The sequence below is a fragment of the Exophiala spinifera genome (assembly GCF_000836115.1).
Source record: "Exophiala spinifera strain CBS 89968 unplaced genomic scaffold supercont1.7, whole genome shotgun sequence".
NCBI classification, from domain to species: domain Eukaryota; kingdom Fungi; phylum Ascomycota; class Eurotiomycetes; order Chaetothyriales; family Herpotrichiellaceae; genus Exophiala; species Exophiala spinifera.
The window spans coordinates 1,205,372-1,222,513 of record NW_015622519.1 but is presented as its reverse complement, the minus strand read 5'-3'; the positions used below and the strand labels follow the sequence as shown (position 1 = coordinate 1,222,513).

The window sequence follows — 17,142 nt, the reverse complement described above, 5'->3', positions numbered from 1 at the left end:
CGACGAAAGGGGAGAGGGAGGTACGGAGGCGCCAAAACTGACTGCGCTGCAGTCGAGGAAGGCGGCTGTAATTGCGTTGCGCTTTACATTATGTATGTACACTGTTTGGCACTGAATTAGATAATGCTTTCTCGTATATACGTGGTTTTCGTTTTCCTTTTTTTCCTTTTTCCTTCTAGGTTGCTCTCTATCACGAATGTGTTTTTGACTTCTTTCACCTCGTAAGTGGTAAGTGCCATGGTAGTAGATGTATAGTATGTCTAGGAGATGTACCTTCGATCAGAGGGATGGATACGGCTTTTGATCTCAAGCTTGATGTATTGGTTGTTGTTGTTGTTTGTTGTTGTCGTCGTCGTCGTCGATGCATCCATTGTTCGTGCTTCTTCCCCACTTCGACGGGCACCCAGAGCGAGACAGGCAGATGGAGAGTTTGAAGGTCTGTCGATGATGTACGCAAGGCATCACGATGCCTTGGTGGCCCTTGCTTGTGTAGGCAGGTAGGTATTGTAGGTAGGCAGGCAGACGGGCAGGTAGATATAGCCGAGGGTTTTCCCCCTTCCCTAGGTCGGCTGGTACACATCTTACTGTAGGTACTAACTAACTAGGTACGGTAGGTACATATGATTTACCGAGAACGAAAATCGCCTTCGGCAACGTTTCTATCTGTGTCGAACGATGTATCGATATCGATTGTCGATGTCGGTGCTCCGCACGTTGGCTCAAGATCAAGCAACACATCTATCAACACCCAGAGAAAATAAAGGGGAGAAGAGTATTCGTAAAGCATAGGTAGGTGGTTCAGCATCAACAGGATATCGAATCTGTATGCCCTACCAACCTTGGCTACCTTGGCTCGCCGACCAAATAGGTACCTAGGTATGTTAGGTGGGTAGGTAGGTAGGTAGGTAGGTAGGCGGGTACAACTTTCTGCTCGTGATGAATGAAAGTCGCGCTTCAAAACGCCAAAAGGGAAAGAAATGGCCCACGGACAATGAGAAGAACAACACCACCTCCTCTCGCCTGCGATGCATGCATGCATTCATCCATGTTGTTAAATTAATACCACCCCACCCAACGAGACGACTCGATGTCTAGCTAGCCATATGCCCTCTAAATGCGAGGAATTCTTGCCATTATGCGACATTGTATTGTGAAACCCCTTGTGCCCTTGCAAGCAGTGCAAGCCGAGTGATAAAGGCAAAACTTATATCTGGCCCAACCTTCGCCTGGCGTTCCGTGTCTTGCGCATCAGCTTTCTGTACTTGTGCTTCTTCATCTTGAGACGACGTTGTCTCTTGACGCTGATAGCGTACATTGCAGGTCTTCGTCGGTGACCAAGACGTCTGCCACGGACTTGTTCTTGGATCTCTCGCATAGTAGAGGCATCCTCGATTTCCATCATAGGGGACGAGTGAGGCGTGAAGAACCCATCGTGGTCTGACGAGTCTCGCTCAATCACGTTCATGACGACCTGTTGAACATACGGGTCGTTATCCTGGTTTTGGATCTCCACCTCCAAGAATCTCGCTTGCATTTCTTCACCGGCTTCTTCGGCGGCGGCCTGGGCCTCGGCCGCTTCGATCTCGGTATCACTCAACGGTGTGGGCGCGGGAGGTGTGTTGAACGGCCTGAATCGTCGTGCAAGATCTTGTAGTACAAGTTTGACATTGCCTCCATTGATATTGATCGTCTGCGACTGCCCGTCCAGGTGGCGAGTTCGGTTGGGATCTGCCGTGTTCTCATTGTTACGCTGCATCAAAGCTTTGATAATGGCCGCCTTTTGCTCGGCTCCTTGGTTGTGGTTATGTTCGCCTCGTCTGCTTGCTATCTGCTCGTCGAGACTTTCGACAGCCGATGAGAGAGTATAGATGACATCTTGTGTGGCGGGATGCAATTTCGTCCTGGGCTTCGGTTGGAATATCTTGTCAAATGCATCGAGGCTCGTCTCTGAAGGCACAGGGCCTGTGATGGAGAGAGGGCGATGAGTGGAAAAGAACGATGATACATAGATATCTGATAAGCTTCGGTTAGCTGAAGACATTGACACCTTGTAGGTCTGGTCTATACCCTTTGGATTGAGATGTTGTAAGCTAGGCACCGATGGAAGTTTTGATGTCCAGTCATCTTGTACTTCCTCCTTCGCATCAACCTTGTCTTTTGAAGACCTCTTCTTTGATAAGCGCGACTCTGAGCCAGGTCGCTTTGTTTCCGATCTCGGAGTCCCAACTTGTTTGACTGAAGCTGCTGGGATGGCTGAAGAGCCATTGTTGGGCGGAACAGGAGGCTTGGAGGATGAATGTCGCCGCTGGTGAGCGTGGGAGGTAAAGGACGCTATCGAAGGCGTGGTAGGGCGCGAGGGGACCGCTGAGCCATTCGAGCAGTTGCGCGCCACTCGGCGCAAAGAGGTATTGAACATGTGTCCGACAGCTTACCAAAAACGTAGTGCAGGACACGATATCCAAGTAGGAGTGCCAACAGTGGGCAGAAGAAGAGGTGTGTGTGTCCAGGTATGAGGTGATAATGCAGTCGGGAAGACCAAGAATCGGAGTTGGTCGAAGGCGGCAAAACCGCTCGGAGGCAAACGCAAACTCGTCAACAATGCCAAGGCCTCGTATCCTGCATCTAAGCCTACAGATACATTCTCCGTACAGACTTCTATATTGATTTCTAGTCCTGCCATACAGGGCGTCTAAGGATGACGTCCAGATGACCAACAGTGTCAAGGAATCTCCAGCAGATGAATACTCTCAGAGCCCATCTGTCAGAGCCAAAGTCAACAAGAGCCTTGAGCACTGGCCGGCCTTCAAATCTTCTGCAGCCTGTCAGTCACATCGTACTTCTTTTGATCCAGGTATAGGAAGACCCGAGCACTTGGTTCCGTGTCAACTTGGCCTCTAAGCTGATTCATGTGGTTGAAGTTCATGCTCCTCTCCTGTGGAAATAGCGACATAATTGCTCCTAGTTCCGGTTTCTCGATGCCAAAGCGCATCAAGATGAATCGTGCTGCGGCTGCTTCTACATTGATTGGAAGAATTGATAAGACCGCTGTACGACTCCTTGGGCAATACGTCATGCCGTCTGTGGGTTGTGATCATGGCGACGATGAGGGCAGAAGCTCTGCTACTCGAAAATCAGGTACTGTCTTAACGCAACCGGACATCGTGGATGCCGAGCGGCTCATCAGCTTCGACTCTTTGCTATTGAAGGCCCGAATCACCTATAATACCTTGAACCTTCAGGATTTGGGTCTGCAATGTGTTCAGGTCTTTCACGCGTGCTGATGTGGGCTGAATGAACTCTTTATGCTTGTCAATTTCACCACCAAGAGTGACTTGATCGAAAGTCCCTTCGGTTGTCCCTTGACAAGGACTGGCTACAACAATGCAGTGACAACATCCAGCAATGATCCATACTGTCTACTCTTTGGCAGTCTACTGATATCAATTGCTCTCGTCAATACAAGGTCCAGCATTGCGACGACTCGATGGTTTGAAACTGCTGCGGCTTGCCACATACCGTCGGAGCAATTTACATGCTGACTCTATGTATTCAGAGCCTCCGTGCCCTATTTATATTGATAAAGGTTCGATCAAACTTGTGCCTCACTGGCAGTCTCGGTAAGCACGCGGGCATATTACAGTAGAGGTAGGAGCCCTATTCCTTCAAAACCTGTACGCTAGCATGGCGTCTCCCCATGTTCCATCCAAGTAGCCTCAACGCGTAGTTCATAATAAGTATTATACACACGTACCTCTTAGTTTTCTTCACGAAAGCCAAACTGCCGGCCCTAACATTGCCTATTTGCCTGCTCCACAACACATTACCCGAGGTCATGCTCCGTGCGGGTGTTCAGTAATTCCAAGCGGGATGATTCCGGGGGGCAATTCGGATAGTGCACCGCCGACACACTACAGGTAGGTAGGTACCTTCAACGACTCTCGAGCTTTTTATATTCTGAGAATGTTTTGTCTGAGACCGTTCACCACCTATCCATACAAGACTGCTCGCGAGGGACGAATCCATCTTCTTCCGAAATTAGCTATATCGAAACATTGTGTGGTTCAACCCTTTGCCACGATGGCCCCCTAAATATGTCAAACGAGTCAGTCTCTTCCAGGTGCCCAAGGAAAAGGACATTGACGACATCATCGCCGAATATGCTGTTCTGAGAGCGACCGCTCAAAAGGTACGTGGTCGCCCATTGTCTGCAATGTTTGCGAATGCGTGAACGCGAAGGTGGACGCAATGGTGCAACGGCTGACCGTGTCACTGACACGCAGGACGGGGCGCCGTACATTATTTCGAATGAAGCTGCTCGGGTCGCGAACGCATCCGAGGAGCGAGCACAGGGATACACTCTGATCGCCGTGACGACTTTCAAGTCCCGCGAGGACTTTGAGTATTACGACAAACAATGTGAGGCGCACGCGAAGATCCGCTCGTTCATCGGAGCACGACGAAACGGCGTCGCTACCTTTCAGTACGAGAGTGAATTGTGAGCGTCTACTCCGGCCATCGCCGGGGCTGAAATTCGGACAAATCTGGAGACCGTCACCACAGAGGGGGGGAGAGAGAGAGAGCGCGCGCGCGCGAGAGAAAGAAAAACGATTTGTAGCATCGAAATCGTAACGATATTTTCGCTCGTCTTGCATCTATACCTTGACCTTGCCGCCTACATCTTGATGTCCCTAGGCTCTGACTCTAAATCTCTAAACCGCTTGAACCAGGCAATCGTCTCTGGGTTTTGTACCGTCGCACTCGGCTTCACGTCTTTTCCGCTCAACACGTTCTTGACCGCAATCTCTACCTTCTTCCCATTGATCGTCACAGGGATGTCGGGGACGGCAATGACAAACTTGGGCACGTGTCTGGGCGACAATCCGTTCCTGACTGCATTCTTGACTCGCGTCCGTAGTTCCTCTGTCAATGCGACCCCAGGCTTCATCACGAGGAACAAAAAGACTTGCTCGTCGGTGTCTTTGGGTCTTCGACGCCCCACACACAGAGTGTTGCTGATGTAGTCTGTGAAAGGCTGCGTCTCTACGATGGCGTAGATTTCTCCACTGCCAAAGCGTATGCCCGAAGGATCTATTGTCGTGGTCAATGGAACATGGTTCGCTCGCTCGCAACGCCGTGGGGAAGGCAGGGACTTACTCAGAACGCCGTCGCTGCGACCGTGCATAGTGTAGCCTCCTGTTGTTGGGTTTCTGCTAAGCCAGTCGTGTTGCGCCCAGACGTCGATGTGTTCGAATCGTTCGAAATATGCAGCACGGTATATCTTGCCGCCCTTGTCGCCCCAGAAAAAGCACGGCATACTGGGGAAAGGCTTCCGGATCACCATCTCTCCCGCCTCGCCGGTGTGTGCGATCGATTCACCCGTAACGGGGTCCAAGATGTCGACATCCATTCCGAGCGCAGGGATCTGCATCTCGCCTGCGTACACGGGCGCACAGGGATCCACGGAAAGGAGAGACGTTGCCGTGTCTGTACCACCGGCAGTGTTGGAGATTTGTACTTCTGGTGGGAACGAGCGATAGAACCAGCGATACTGTTCTAGAGACATCGGCGCCCCAGTGGTGTATACCATCCTTAAGGGCGACAGGTCGAATTCCTTCGTCGGTATTGTCCGCGACATCTCGATCTCAAGCAGCAGCCGAGGAGATGCGCCGAGAAAACTCACGCGATACTTGTCGCAGATTCTCAGTAATTGCTTCGCGTCCGGGAATAGCGGGCTGCCATTATAAACGACCAGCGTTGCGCCTGCGGACAGATGTCCACACATGACGTAGAAAACCACCCAGGACGTGCTCGAGTACTGCATGATTACGTCTCCTGGTGCTAGGCCGTTGTGCAACGTTGATATCTTCTTCACTTGTAAGAGTAGACCATGTTGATGGACAATACATTTGGGCGCGCCTGTCGTGCCTGAAGAATAACATATAAGAAGGGGGTAGTTGAACGGTACACGAGTGAACGTAAGTGCGTCGGAGGAGCTTGACCGCTCCAGAAAGTCGCGTATCGTAGGTGACTGGGCTTGGGTCTTTATAACAGGCACGATATAGACCTGGGCTTGTAGCTTCAATCTCTGCAGGATGTCTTCCAGTTTCTGTGATGTAGGAACAGCTTTGCCTTTATACACAACATGGCTATCAACGAAGAGGATGCTCGGAGTGACTTGCTGGAGTCTGGCCACGCAGCCTTCGACGCCAAGTTCGGGACTGATACAGGTGAAGATGGCCCCAATCGAAGCTGTGGCATGGAAGAGAATGATGGCCCAGTTGGACGTGGCGACTAGGGCAGCCACCCGGTCTCCCTTTCTGATCCCACTGCGCTTGAAAGCGCTGGCTGTTTGTCGAACTTCGTCGCGAAACTGACCCCAGGTCAATGTGTCAGGCTTGTCATGGTAGATATCCTGGTCCTCTCGAATGCCGATGAGAGCAATGTCCTCGGAATTTGGGTTGGCAAATAGAACATTCTCTGCGTAGTTGAGGCTGTGACCAGGAAAGAAAGGTGGGTTACTGCTCATGGGCACTGTGTCGTCGTATGCTTTGTGCATCGAGGGTGGTAAAGGCGGGGTGAGATTAAGATAAGCGTACAAATTTGTCCAAAAAGCATGTGTCTGGGTAATGGACCACCGTTGAAGTTGCTGTGAACTGGACAGTCTCTGTTTGTATGTTTGGTTGATTTGCTGGCGGTATTTATCCATTGGTGTGGTGCCATGATGGCTCGGCCGCCACAGAATCTCTGGCGGGGAAGCCTGCACGGAGGACATGGTCTCTGAATGCTCGAAGAAATATAAAAATGCTCGAAAACGAAGCACACCTACTCTGGACCTCGAACACGATGTCGCTTGGATGCAGAAGGACAATCTGCGCATTATGCCGAGCCGGCCGCTTTGACCACGAATGCTTGATATCCGAAGTGCCATCGAAACCGAGGTTAGCAATGAGGGGAGGAACAAGGCTGCACCCTCAGCCTCATGTGGTGCAGACCATGGCTATATCAGGATTTAGAAGGCAGTATTTGCGTTGTTGACACTTCTTGCGTCCACACACACACACACACACACGTTTGTGAATCATAAATATGTGGTGCCGTGTCATGCCAATTGATAGGATTGCATGGCAATCTTCCCGATGTCCCAGCCGTGCGTTATTTCTGAGCTTCGTTGCAGACAATCTTCCAGCCAAGTTACCTGTAAGTTTCCCTCTTCCTGGCGTAAGACAATAAGCGCCATCCGCATGGCCAGGATGAACTGAACCACATAGGCTAGCCTTCCTGAGGGTTGAAGACAGTTGATTATTATACGGCAAATCTCCTGGGCGGCTGTGTGACTTTCCATGTGTAAGGATGTGGTTGAGGGGAGAGGAGCAGACCTAGCGGTTTCTATCTCTTCTGAAGCACAACTCTGATCATCTTGGGCATCCGGAGTGAGCTTAACAGCTGCCCCACGAAAGGTTTTCCACAGTTCCAGCAGAATAATTAGAGACTGGAGGTAGTGAACCTCCGTAAACATGTGGTCGATGCTGACAAAGGCAAGCTTAGAAGAGACCCCATAGTATTGTTGTTCCTCTGACGATAGAGCCACCCTTTGAATTACTGGATCGTTTTCCTTTTCCCACTCATGATGCCATTGCTGGAATTTTTCAAAGAGGATCGCCATGTTTACCTCCAAAGCGACTGACATTTGTTCTTTCATGATTGGATCTGCTGTTTTCAAGTATTGGATAAAATCGACGTACAGAGCTGGAATCTTTGCGGCGAGATCAATCAAGAATTGCACCGCATTTTTCGCAACTCCAGCAATTCGCCACGGTTCCGTTTCCCATGAGTCTGAAGCGAGGAATGTAGCTTGTCGACTTGCTACAGCAGCCGTGATCATTTGAAAACGTGTCGACTCAAACAGCTCGAGTATCAGTGGTTGACGAAAGATTTCAAGACCTTTGAAGCGGAAATAAGCCGCCAACCCGTGCATGTGCTCTATCCAGGCCGTAGGACTTGTTGCCACAAGATACTTCAATTGCAGTCAGTGACCTGGTAAATAGAAGGTGAAATGACCCACTTCGCAAATTGTCAGAATAATGATGGACATGACAGTCTCACTAGCCATTGATGAGCCGGGCGCTCGAAGACAGCTATTCAGTTTTCGGAGACACTGAGAGTATAGCTTCGTTCCACTCCTCTGGATGCGATCAGAGCCTTGTCTACGTCCATAGTAGGACGTCGCAAAGCACTCCAAACACTCTCTGGGGAGGCAACCGGGCATAGCGGCTGCTGCAAACCCTGGCCAGCGATTATCAAACAGAGACGTGCCAGGACTGTCGCGTATGTCTTTAAAGAGAAACGAAAAATAAACATCACTACCCATAACGACCATGGACTTGCCAATCGGTGCAGGGCCAGCTGAGTGGGTTAGCCGGGCTTGAGAAGTCTCTGGGGGCGACCGGCGGTGTTTCGTGGCCTCGTCGACGAAAACGGGCCCCTTCGGATAGCCCGTACAGGTCTGCCCTCGGCTCCGACATTGAAGACACTCTGGTTTTGATTCATCTGAGTCAAAGGCCCATGAGTCTCCGGCCTCCAGAAAACCTGATACGAAGGTCACTTACCGCATTTAACGCGGCGTTGCCGACAAGGCTGGCATGCTTTCGAACGCCCACCTCTGCCCACCATCCTACCCCATTGAGTCCGATGAGGGCATCAAGAAAGCCTTGGTTGACGGACGCTAATCTTTCAGAGGATGTGCTCCCATCTTTTCGTGCAGGCTGAAATTTCCAGAAGGATTAAACTTGGACTGAGTGTTGTCTTTCCGGCGGGAGAGGGCGATGTCGATCAGCCAATCGCAGATAGCGCTGCTTTAGGACGAGATCTTCAAGCTTCAACCCTCCGCCCCAAAAGTATCTTGAAGTTGTACAGGTAACTGTGTCAAGGTTGCATACGAGCACACTTTGTATCCCACAATCTCCCGTCATCAGTCGTTCGTTGCCCACCCGAATTGTTTTCCACTTAAGGAAGGGGTTTCCACGAGCTGGTGAGCGTCGTAGCCTTGAGGCCCGAATCGCGATGATTCTCCATTACTGCGCCACGGTCCTCCTCGCTCCGATGAGCAATGATGGCATCGGCAATATATCGAGACTGGCATTGCATGCTACGCCATCTAGGATGCAATGTATTGAACGCTCCATGTCATCGTGGAGATGAGGTAGTCTCGAAAGCAAACAGTAAGAACTATAAGAAAGCCAGTTGTGAACTGACCCCGACTACATTCTTTTGCTTCTCTTCACAATTGATTCACCGATTCTTTTGATCCATCCAAGGAATTCACATTTATCATTCGAGAGTTCTCGCTTGCTCACAGATATGACTTTCATCCAGAAGATAATCCTTGTTTCGGCCATGGCATATGGTTCAGGCTGGTGTTCTCCCGCAGCTGTACCATCCTCATCAGCCTCCTCTACACTTCCAGCGCCAACGGAGCTTTCCGATCCCTCCTACGGGCCAATCCCGGGAGAGTCAGATGTCTACACCACGTACGACGGCACTGCGCGCCCATTCCCCGGAAACATCACTGGTGCAGTGCTCAACACCACCAGCGGCGCTCCTGAAGCCGATGATGTACTGTTTCAGAATCTCCTGTCTGCGGAATGGATCATTTTCTCCTTTTACCAGCAAGGTGTCGAACGCTTCAATGCCTCAACCTTCGTGGAGGCGGGCTTTCCAAATACGACGTACGAACGCATCCAACAAATTCGGGACAACGAAGCAGGCCACCTTCGCATTTTCCAGGACCAGATCTCAACGGCCTCGATAAAGCCTGGGCCATGCCAATATGCCTTCCCGTACGATGACCCGGCGTCTTACCTTGTCCTGCAGACCATCATCGAAATTTCCAGCATGGCCTTTCTTACGGGCCTTGAACTTCAGGCTCGTCTAGGCGCATCTCGCGCTGCTCTCGTAGCCATTTCTGCTACCGAATCACGCCATAATACCTGGTCCCTGATCGACAACTGGAAGTCGGTGCCTTTTGCTGGCCCGTCGGATACCGTGTACCCCTACGCCAATCAGATACTTGACTTTACCAATCAATGGGTGGTCGAGGGCTCTTGTCCGTCGCAGAATCCAGTATATCCCGCGCCACGCCAGCATCTGCCTCAAATGAATCCGATCAAAGGGACCAAATCAATTCTCCCAGGCTCAGAACTTGTCGTAAGCTTCACGCAAAGTGGCAATCAGCCTCATTTTGTGGAAAAGGACTACTATGCTGTCTTCTTCCATGGCGTCAACAACATCTCAGTACCTTTCGACACGAAGCACAACTCTACGACGATCCCCAAGGAGTTTGAAGCTTTGGGCATTATCATTGCCGTCATTGCGGACGCTGAAGGAGCAACAACGAAGGAGAGTGTGGTCGCCGGCCCGCTGATTCTCCCACAGAGCCCAGCGATCTTGTCTGAAATCTACCTTTCCAGTTGAGTTTGCGAGGCGCTTTGGCGAACGATAAATCTGGTACGAGATATCAGCGGAGCGGCATCATTCAGTAGCACAGGAAGCCCCATACTGCACCCACAGAATCACGAGTCATGGTCCCCATATACTTAGACTTGCTCAACTTGTAGTCATCCATAAACGCCAGAATGTAAAGACCCCTCATCTCACCTTCTGAAAAACGGTAGCTGCCATGGCAGAAACAGCAGCTTTAAGCAACGGGCGAGAATGGCTGGATTAGGCTCTCCAGATGCCTCCTTTGCGTTAGTGTTGGTATCAACCAATCCTGTCCTCATAATTGAACCTTGTCAGTGCAGGAATCTCGTTGCTAGGATTTGCAATGATTCAATTCCTCCGAACTTCCGGACACTTACCGGGACAGCGCGGCTTTTAGGATGACCTATTCGCAAGTCACGCTCGAGCTGCGTGAGACAGCCTTGTGCGGGCATTCAAAGTGAGGACCTTAATCATGGAGCACATACTCTCTATGATTAACAGCGCCACATATCCAGTCGACATCTCTGTCCTCTTCACGGCCTCAAAGTCTTAAAGTTATCCTTGACCGCATCGTTCCAGCTTGCATCACCATCTAGATACCTCAGTACGGACGGCCCTTGCAGGCACAACGCACTTCAAGACGAACCTGTCATACGACTGCCTACAAGTCGGATCTCAATTACTGGCACTTGCGAATCACCTGCAAGCATCCAGACCTTTAGATAGCTATGCCATATACGCTCGTGCTTCTCCGACACGGCCAGTCCACTTGGAATAATCTCAATCTCTTCACCGGCTGGGTGGACGTCCCACTTTCCGAGAAGGGCACCCAGGAAGCCAAACAAGCCGGCACGCTGCTGAAAAAGTACTCAATATATCCAGAAATCGTGTATACAAGCTGGCTACGCCGCAGCATCAACACCGCCAACTTGTGCTTGGACAACTCAGACCGACATTGGATCCCTGTCAAGCGTGCTTGGGAGCTCAACGAGCGCCACTACGGCGGCCTTCAAGGCAAAAACAAAGCCGAAGCCGCTGAGAAATTCGGTGAAGAGCAAGTCCATATCTGGCGAAGGAGTTACGACATTCGACCGCCAGAGCTTACCGATTCCGACGACGGCGCGTCGCAGTCAAGCCAGGATCCGGATGGCCGATACGCACAAGGCGGAATCAAGGTCCCGAGAACCGAGTGTCTGAAAGACGTCTTGGAGCGTGCGTGGCCTTACTGGTTATCAGATATACTGCCAGACTTGAAGAGCGGAAAGACAGTATTGGTTGCTGCGCACGGAAACAGTTTGAGAGCGATCATTAAAGGTCTGGAAGGGATTAGTGATGAAGACATTCCGAACCTTGAGCTCCCGACTGGTATTCCCATTCTGTATGAACTGGACGAAAGTCTGAAAGTGGTTGGTAACGGTGGTAAAGGAAAATTACTGGAATGAGTCTTGATATGGGCCTGCGTTGAGCCGCTGTCTTGAGTCTTTACCAGCCGACATCCAAACAAGCCTTAGGCATGCTGGATATTTACGAGCTCAAGAACAAGAAGAGGCTGCGGGGGTCTGGATTGAAGGCACCAAATGCCGTCTTTGTGGAGATCATTGAACCATTTAACAATAGAAGAGAAGGCTGAAGAGGGCGACAGGCACAGGAACGGCCTTGAAGAGTTGATCGGAGATGTTGGAGTTGTAGCGCGAGAAGTAGCTGGAGGTGATTTTGTTGAAGTAGGGTCGCTCTTTAGCTGGACGTCTGACGACCACCTCTGTACAAACCGTACTGCTTGACCCCGCTCTTTGTGAAGTGGATTTGTGCGCCTCTCTGCCTCCTTGGGGACTTTGCGAGGGGAGCGAGCTGCAGCCTCTTCCGATCTCTGGTGAGGCTCTGACAGTTTCGACTGCTCTTGGCAAACCTGAAGCACTTCCAAGTCGCCATCGTCCCCAAATTTCCTCCGTACTCAGTTTCTCACCAATGTCCGACACAAGGGGGATGTGAAGTTCGACAGATCTCGCGGCTGCTCCGTACAGGCGGAAAGATCTCTCCTCTTGCTCGCTTGTATCGGCTCGAGATGCAAGCCAGAGCCTGGATCTAATCAATATCGTGTCTCAGGTCGGTCGCAGCTTCAACCTCCTCTAGGGGCCGCGGAGAAAGGAGTCGCACGTTTCAGACTTCCCAGCCATGGATGTTTTCAAACATTTAATGCTCAAGATGCTCCCTCATAATCTCATCTCCGTAAGTCTGAGTCTGAAATTTGCTCCTCCCTCTCGCAATACTTTTACCCTACGATTCCCCTTCCCATTGTGCTGCTTCCGGAATGTGGACCCCAGGCAACCTCCAAAGAACATCATCTACACATTCGTTCGCCATGTCTGTCGCTTCTAGCCGCGGATCTACGTATTCCGAGGGCTTCGATGAACCGCAGCCCAGAAGCACGAGTGGCATGTGGCATCCCGAGAAGAACCCCGTCACCATGACAAGTCTAGATCTTTCGCCTCAGCGTCAGCGACGTGACTCGATATCAACAGACGCATCCAACTCCACGCTCGCCATGGACGTCCCCCACGACGAGCTGGACTTGAAGACTCCAACTGTGCACCAGATGCCACCCCTGGATCGCAGCACATCGTCTCTCTCAGACACATCCTCAGAAATCGGCTCGCCCCAGGTGGCTGGCCCAATGGAACAGCTCTTGCAATCATTGCTTTACAAAGTCAGAAAGACCGAAAGTAGTCGCCCGACTGTCATGGCGGAGGACTATGACAGACTCAAATCTCGCGTCGATGCTCTTGAAGCGGAGAAGAAGACCTGGGAACGGAGATACCAGGCCTACTTCGAAGTCCGGGACGAAGACTTGACCAACATCCTCAAACTCCGGACAATGTTGGCCCAGGAGAGAAGAGAGCATTCAGCCATCCGCAAGCTCCGAGATGAAGACCTAGAGAATCTTCTCGCAGTTCGTGAAAAGCTCGCGCAGGCCTTGTGGTCCAAGCCTCAACCACCACGGACACGGACGTCAACATTCTCCGCTCGTCAATCGCGGAGCGAAGGAGACGACTTGTGGCAAGTGGCGAAATCTGCAGCGATGGAGCACAGAATCCTGGAACTCGAAGCAGCCAACAAAGAGCTCCAGGAGCGTGCCACCAAAGGCAATGTCTCTGGTGACGTCAGCACATTGATGACTCGCATGGAAACCATCTTTGATGAAAGCGTCAAGCATAGAGAAAAGATGGCTGCGAAGATGCAGCAGCTCAGGTCTGAAAAAGAAGCGTTGCAGAAAGAGGTTGGGTTGCTCGAAGATCGTAACGCCGAACTAGAGTCACTCGTAGGGAGGATGCAACGGAATCTCGGGATATGAAGATGTTTTTGGGCTTTCTGGCTCGTGGAAATTTTTCTTGTTATTATAGCGTGGTATCGAGCTCACTTTGGAGTGTGTTTGCGTCTGTTGAGAGGGACAACAAAGCTGTGCTTCATGAGGTTAGCAAAGGCGTGGATATGGGTACAAGACAGCAGCAGCATAGAGAGAAGTGAAGAAAAAAGTGCTTCAACAATGTGCAATATAGACTATCTGGGGCGAGTTGCTTCTCACCACTGATTGAGCTGATCATTACAAGGTCTCTAGTTAGTCCACCGTGGTGTGCAGCAATCTGGACCATCCGCAGCCTTGTCCTTTTGCAAGTGGGAATTATTTACGCTTTTGCTGCCAACGACGTCATCATCTTTTCCACCGAGCTATGAACTTTCTGATCTGCATCTTTCTTTGCTCCAGCACTTTCTTTGGATCACGAACGAACTTCAGTCTCTTGAATAGCAGTGGTCGAGTCCTCGCATGCTTCAGAAATGACCAGCTTGACAACGGCCGCCGTGCTGGTCTTGGGCTCCTGCTTGGCCGCAGCGTTTCCCACGCCACCGTCATCGCAAGCACCCATTACCGTACAGGACCACACGCAAGGCTACAAATTCGACGAGCTCCTCCACCTGCCAGGCATCTCGCCTTACTTTGACGCTGTTGGGTTTGGACTCGAGCACACGGCGCCCGTAGGCTGCAAGGTGACGGCGGCGTCGTACCTCATCCGGCACGCGGCCATCTACTCCAACGACGACGAGTACGAAGAATACATCAAACCGTTCCTGTACAAACTCGAGCAGAACCGCACGGGATGGTCGGGCCCGCTGGAATTCATGTCTACCTGGGTCTCTCCCATCCCGGAAGACAAGCTCGAGCAAGTGACGCCGTCCGGCAAGGAGGACGCGAAGAAGGTGGGCGCGCACCTGGTCAAGCGGTACCCTGACCTCGCGCCCACGGTCAAGCGAGTCCTGGCGGACAAGAAGTCACGGACGTACGACACGGCCGAGGCGCTGGTCCAGGCATTCCCCCGGAACCCGGAGGACATCGAGGTCGTGCGCATCACGCAGAACAAGAACGGCAGCATGGACTCGTTGATCCCGCACAAGTCGTGCTCGGCCTTCAGCAAGGAGCCCGGCACCAGGGAAATGGCCGAGTTCGTGTCGCACTATGCCGCCCACGTCTCGGGCCGGCTGGCTCAGTTCACACCGTTCGAGCTGACGGACAACGACGTCGTCGGCCTCCAGGGCCTGTGCGGGTACGAGTCCGCCATCAACGGCGAGCGAAGTCCACTGTGCGCCGTCTTTACCGACGCAGAGTGGATGTCGTACGAGTACGCGTGGGACCTCAAGTACGCGCACATGGTCGGCCCCCTGAACCCCCTGTCGCCATACCTGGGCTTCCCGTGGCTCAAGGCCCAGAGCGAATTGTTCCAACAACTCGACGGCACGGAAGGGGACGGCAGCTCAGGCTGGCCCCCTGAACAACAGCTGTTCTTGAGCTTTACGCACCGCGAAGTGCCACCCTTTGTGGCCACCGCGCTGGGCATCTTCAACTCCTCGTCCTCTGCCGTCGAGCAGTTCCCAACTGATCACGTCAACTGGGTCCGCGCGTGGCGCATGAGTGATCTCATCCCGTTCCTCGGCCATGTGGGAATGGAGAAGATGACATGCAGCGGCAGACCTGGTCGAGACGGTGAATACATTCGCGTCATCGCCAATACGGCGCCTAGGCCGATACCGTCGTGCCAGGACGGACCTGGCGCGAGTTGTCCCTTGAGCGAGTGGGTGAAGATCATCGCTGCCGGGGCTGAAGAGTTTAAGGATTACGCTGAGGTGTGTAAAAAAGAGAAGAAGGAGAATACTGCTTAGTGATACTGTTTAAGTAAGTAAATCCATATAGTGCCGTGGTCCTTGGGTATATATGGGATTGGACAGGATAGGATGTAAAAGTACTATATGAACCGGTGTGGGAATCGGCTGCTGTAATGTGTATTGTATACAAATGATAGATGCAGAGTGATACCTTGTCCGGCCAGGGCTTGCTGGCCAACAATCCTTGTGTTTGTGACTGGTAGAAGTGGTTCAGATGGATGCTAATGCTGTGTTAGACCTGCCCGTGATTTCGTTCGTTGGAGGGATTCTTTACAGACAGTCCAGTGGTCCCAAAGTCAACTATAGTCTCTATGGTGTTCCCAATTAGGCCTCTTATACGGCCGAAAACCAAGCTGTGACAACAGCCAGTCGACGTGATCAGTATTTAATTGTGATTTTAGTGTCAGGGACCGGAGATACTTCTCTCCGGCTGCTACAACCGGCCTACCTGGTCTTAGGTGTATGTATAGCGGCGAGTCGCTCCCTTGCCTTCCACATTATTTCCGGAGCACGTGAGACTAGGGATTCCAGGTCGAACGTTATTATATAGCCCTGACTGTGTCGAATAAGTTGATAGTAATAACAGGAAATCATGATGAGTGGCTTGTAAGTAATCATGCCGTGAACGGCGAATGGCTCAATCAACCAGTTATCCCAGAGTTCTTGGCAAGCCAGGATGGCAGCTCCAGACGGATGACGTCGTAAAGATTGGGTGTTGTTGTTGCAGCAAGAAAACCCAGACTCTTCTTTTTCTTCACAAGGGCACAACATCCAGGGAGTCAACTGTGCTATGCGGAAATGGCACCATCGCGAGGAACACACAATGTCGAGATGCACGACGCTAACGACGAAGCCGCAGTGCAGCAGCAGTCCAAGTCTGCCCTGGTCAATGCAAGACGCAACTTGAACTATCTCCTTGCTCCCGGAAATGCAAGCGTCGACAAGCCCGCCCGCTTCCGCACAAGGGCCCTACTTCGCACATGTCGATATCTGGGACAGTTTATCATCTGGCGACTGGTGCGTTGGGCCAAGTATGCCGCAGTTGGGTGTCTCGTCGCCGCAATTGGAGCTACTGCCTTTGGAGGCGTCATCGCTGGGGTTGGCTGGTTGGCGGCTCCTCCGACCTTCGGTGCCAGTATCATCGCAGCAAGTGTCTGGGGCGTGGGCAAGTTCGCAGCACGAAAGTTACACAAGCGATGGAAGAACGAAGGCGGGGACGTTGGTGCTGAGATGAGAGAGCGTATCGAGGACGAGGGCCCTGTCCGGAGAGAAGGCTCTTACGGCACCGAGATGGGCCCTAGAGCGGTTCCATGGTGATCGAACCATGGTTCTGTGTTGGGCGGTTCAATGGAAGCGGCCAAAACGCAAACGATAAAGCTGTACGGCTCTATGCCGCCTCTCCGTCAATGTCAATTGAATGTCGGCACCAGCAACCAGCGATAGTAAGGCCAC

General features: G+C 51.8%; 9 protein-coding genes across 9 annotated transcripts; 6 read left to right on the top strand and 3 right to left on the bottom strand.

The window, feature by feature from the left end:
• Positions 1-1,204: 1,204 nt before the first annotated feature.
• Positions 1,205-2,416, bottom strand: PV08_09432 (uncharacterized protein; the record flags this gene model as incomplete). The annotated part of the gene is made up of 2 exons (XM_016383750.1): positions 1,205-2,013; positions 2,068-2,416. 2 exons carry the CDS (start codon positions 2,414-2,416, stop codon positions 1,205-1,207), a joined length of 1,158 nt encoding a protein of 385 aa, XP_016232373.1.
• A 1,804-nt stretch (positions 2,417-4,220) lies between these two features.
• PV08_09431 (uncharacterized protein) lies at positions 4,221-4,499 on the top strand (the record flags this gene model as incomplete). Its single annotated transcript, XM_016383749.1, has 1 exon — positions 4,221-4,499. One exon carries the CDS (start codon positions 4,221-4,223, stop codon positions 4,497-4,499), a length of 279 nt encoding a protein of 92 aa, XP_016232372.1.
• Positions 4,500-4,672: 173 nt separating this feature from the next.
• PV08_09430 (acetoacetate-CoA ligase) lies at positions 4,673-6,772 on the bottom strand (the record flags this gene model as incomplete). The annotated part of the gene is made up of 2 exons (XM_016383748.1): positions 4,673-5,088; positions 5,155-6,772. 2 exons carry the CDS (start codon positions 6,770-6,772, stop codon positions 4,673-4,675), a joined length of 2,034 nt encoding a protein of 677 aa, XP_016232371.1.
• Positions 6,773-7,099: 327 nt separating this feature from the next.
• Positions 7,100-8,266, bottom strand: PV08_09429 (uncharacterized protein; the record flags this gene model as incomplete). The annotated part of the gene is made up of 2 exons (XM_016383747.1): positions 7,100-8,014; positions 8,063-8,266. The coding sequence occupies 2 exons, from the start codon at positions 8,264-8,266 to the stop codon at positions 7,100-7,102; spliced, it is 1,119 nt and encodes a 372-aa protein (XP_016232370.1).
• Positions 8,267-9,393: 1,127 nt separating this feature from the next.
• On the top strand, positions 9,394-10,470 carry PV08_09428 (uncharacterized protein; the record flags this gene model as incomplete). Its single annotated transcript, XM_016383746.1, has 1 exon — positions 9,394-10,470. One exon carries the CDS (start codon positions 9,394-9,396, stop codon positions 10,468-10,470), a length of 1,077 nt encoding a protein of 358 aa, XP_016232369.1.
• Positions 10,471-11,207: 737 nt separating this feature from the next.
• On the top strand, positions 11,208-11,921 carry PV08_09427 (uncharacterized protein; the record flags this gene model as incomplete). Its single annotated transcript, XM_016383745.1, has 1 exon — positions 11,208-11,921. The coding sequence occupies one exon, from the start codon at positions 11,208-11,210 to the stop codon at positions 11,919-11,921; it is 714 nt and encodes a 237-aa protein (XP_016232368.1).
• Positions 11,922-12,838: 917 nt separating this feature from the next.
• PV08_09426 (uncharacterized protein) lies at positions 12,839-13,828 on the top strand (the record flags this gene model as incomplete). The annotated part of the gene is made up of 1 exon (XM_016383744.1): positions 12,839-13,828. The coding sequence occupies one exon, from the start codon at positions 12,839-12,841 to the stop codon at positions 13,826-13,828; it is 990 nt and encodes a 329-aa protein (XP_016232367.1).
• Positions 13,829-14,310: 482 nt separating this feature from the next.
• Positions 14,311-15,687, top strand: PV08_09425 (uncharacterized protein; the record flags this gene model as incomplete). The annotated part of the gene is made up of 1 exon (XM_016383743.1): positions 14,311-15,687. The coding sequence occupies one exon, from the start codon at positions 14,311-14,313 to the stop codon at positions 15,685-15,687; it is 1,377 nt and encodes a 458-aa protein (XP_016232366.1).
• Positions 15,688-16,488: 801 nt separating this feature from the next.
• Positions 16,489-17,007, top strand: PV08_09424 (uncharacterized protein; the record flags this gene model as incomplete). Its single annotated transcript, XM_016383742.1, has 1 exon — positions 16,489-17,007. One exon carries the CDS (start codon positions 16,489-16,491, stop codon positions 17,005-17,007), a length of 519 nt encoding a protein of 172 aa, XP_016232365.1.
• Positions 17,008-17,142: the final 135 nt, after the last annotated feature.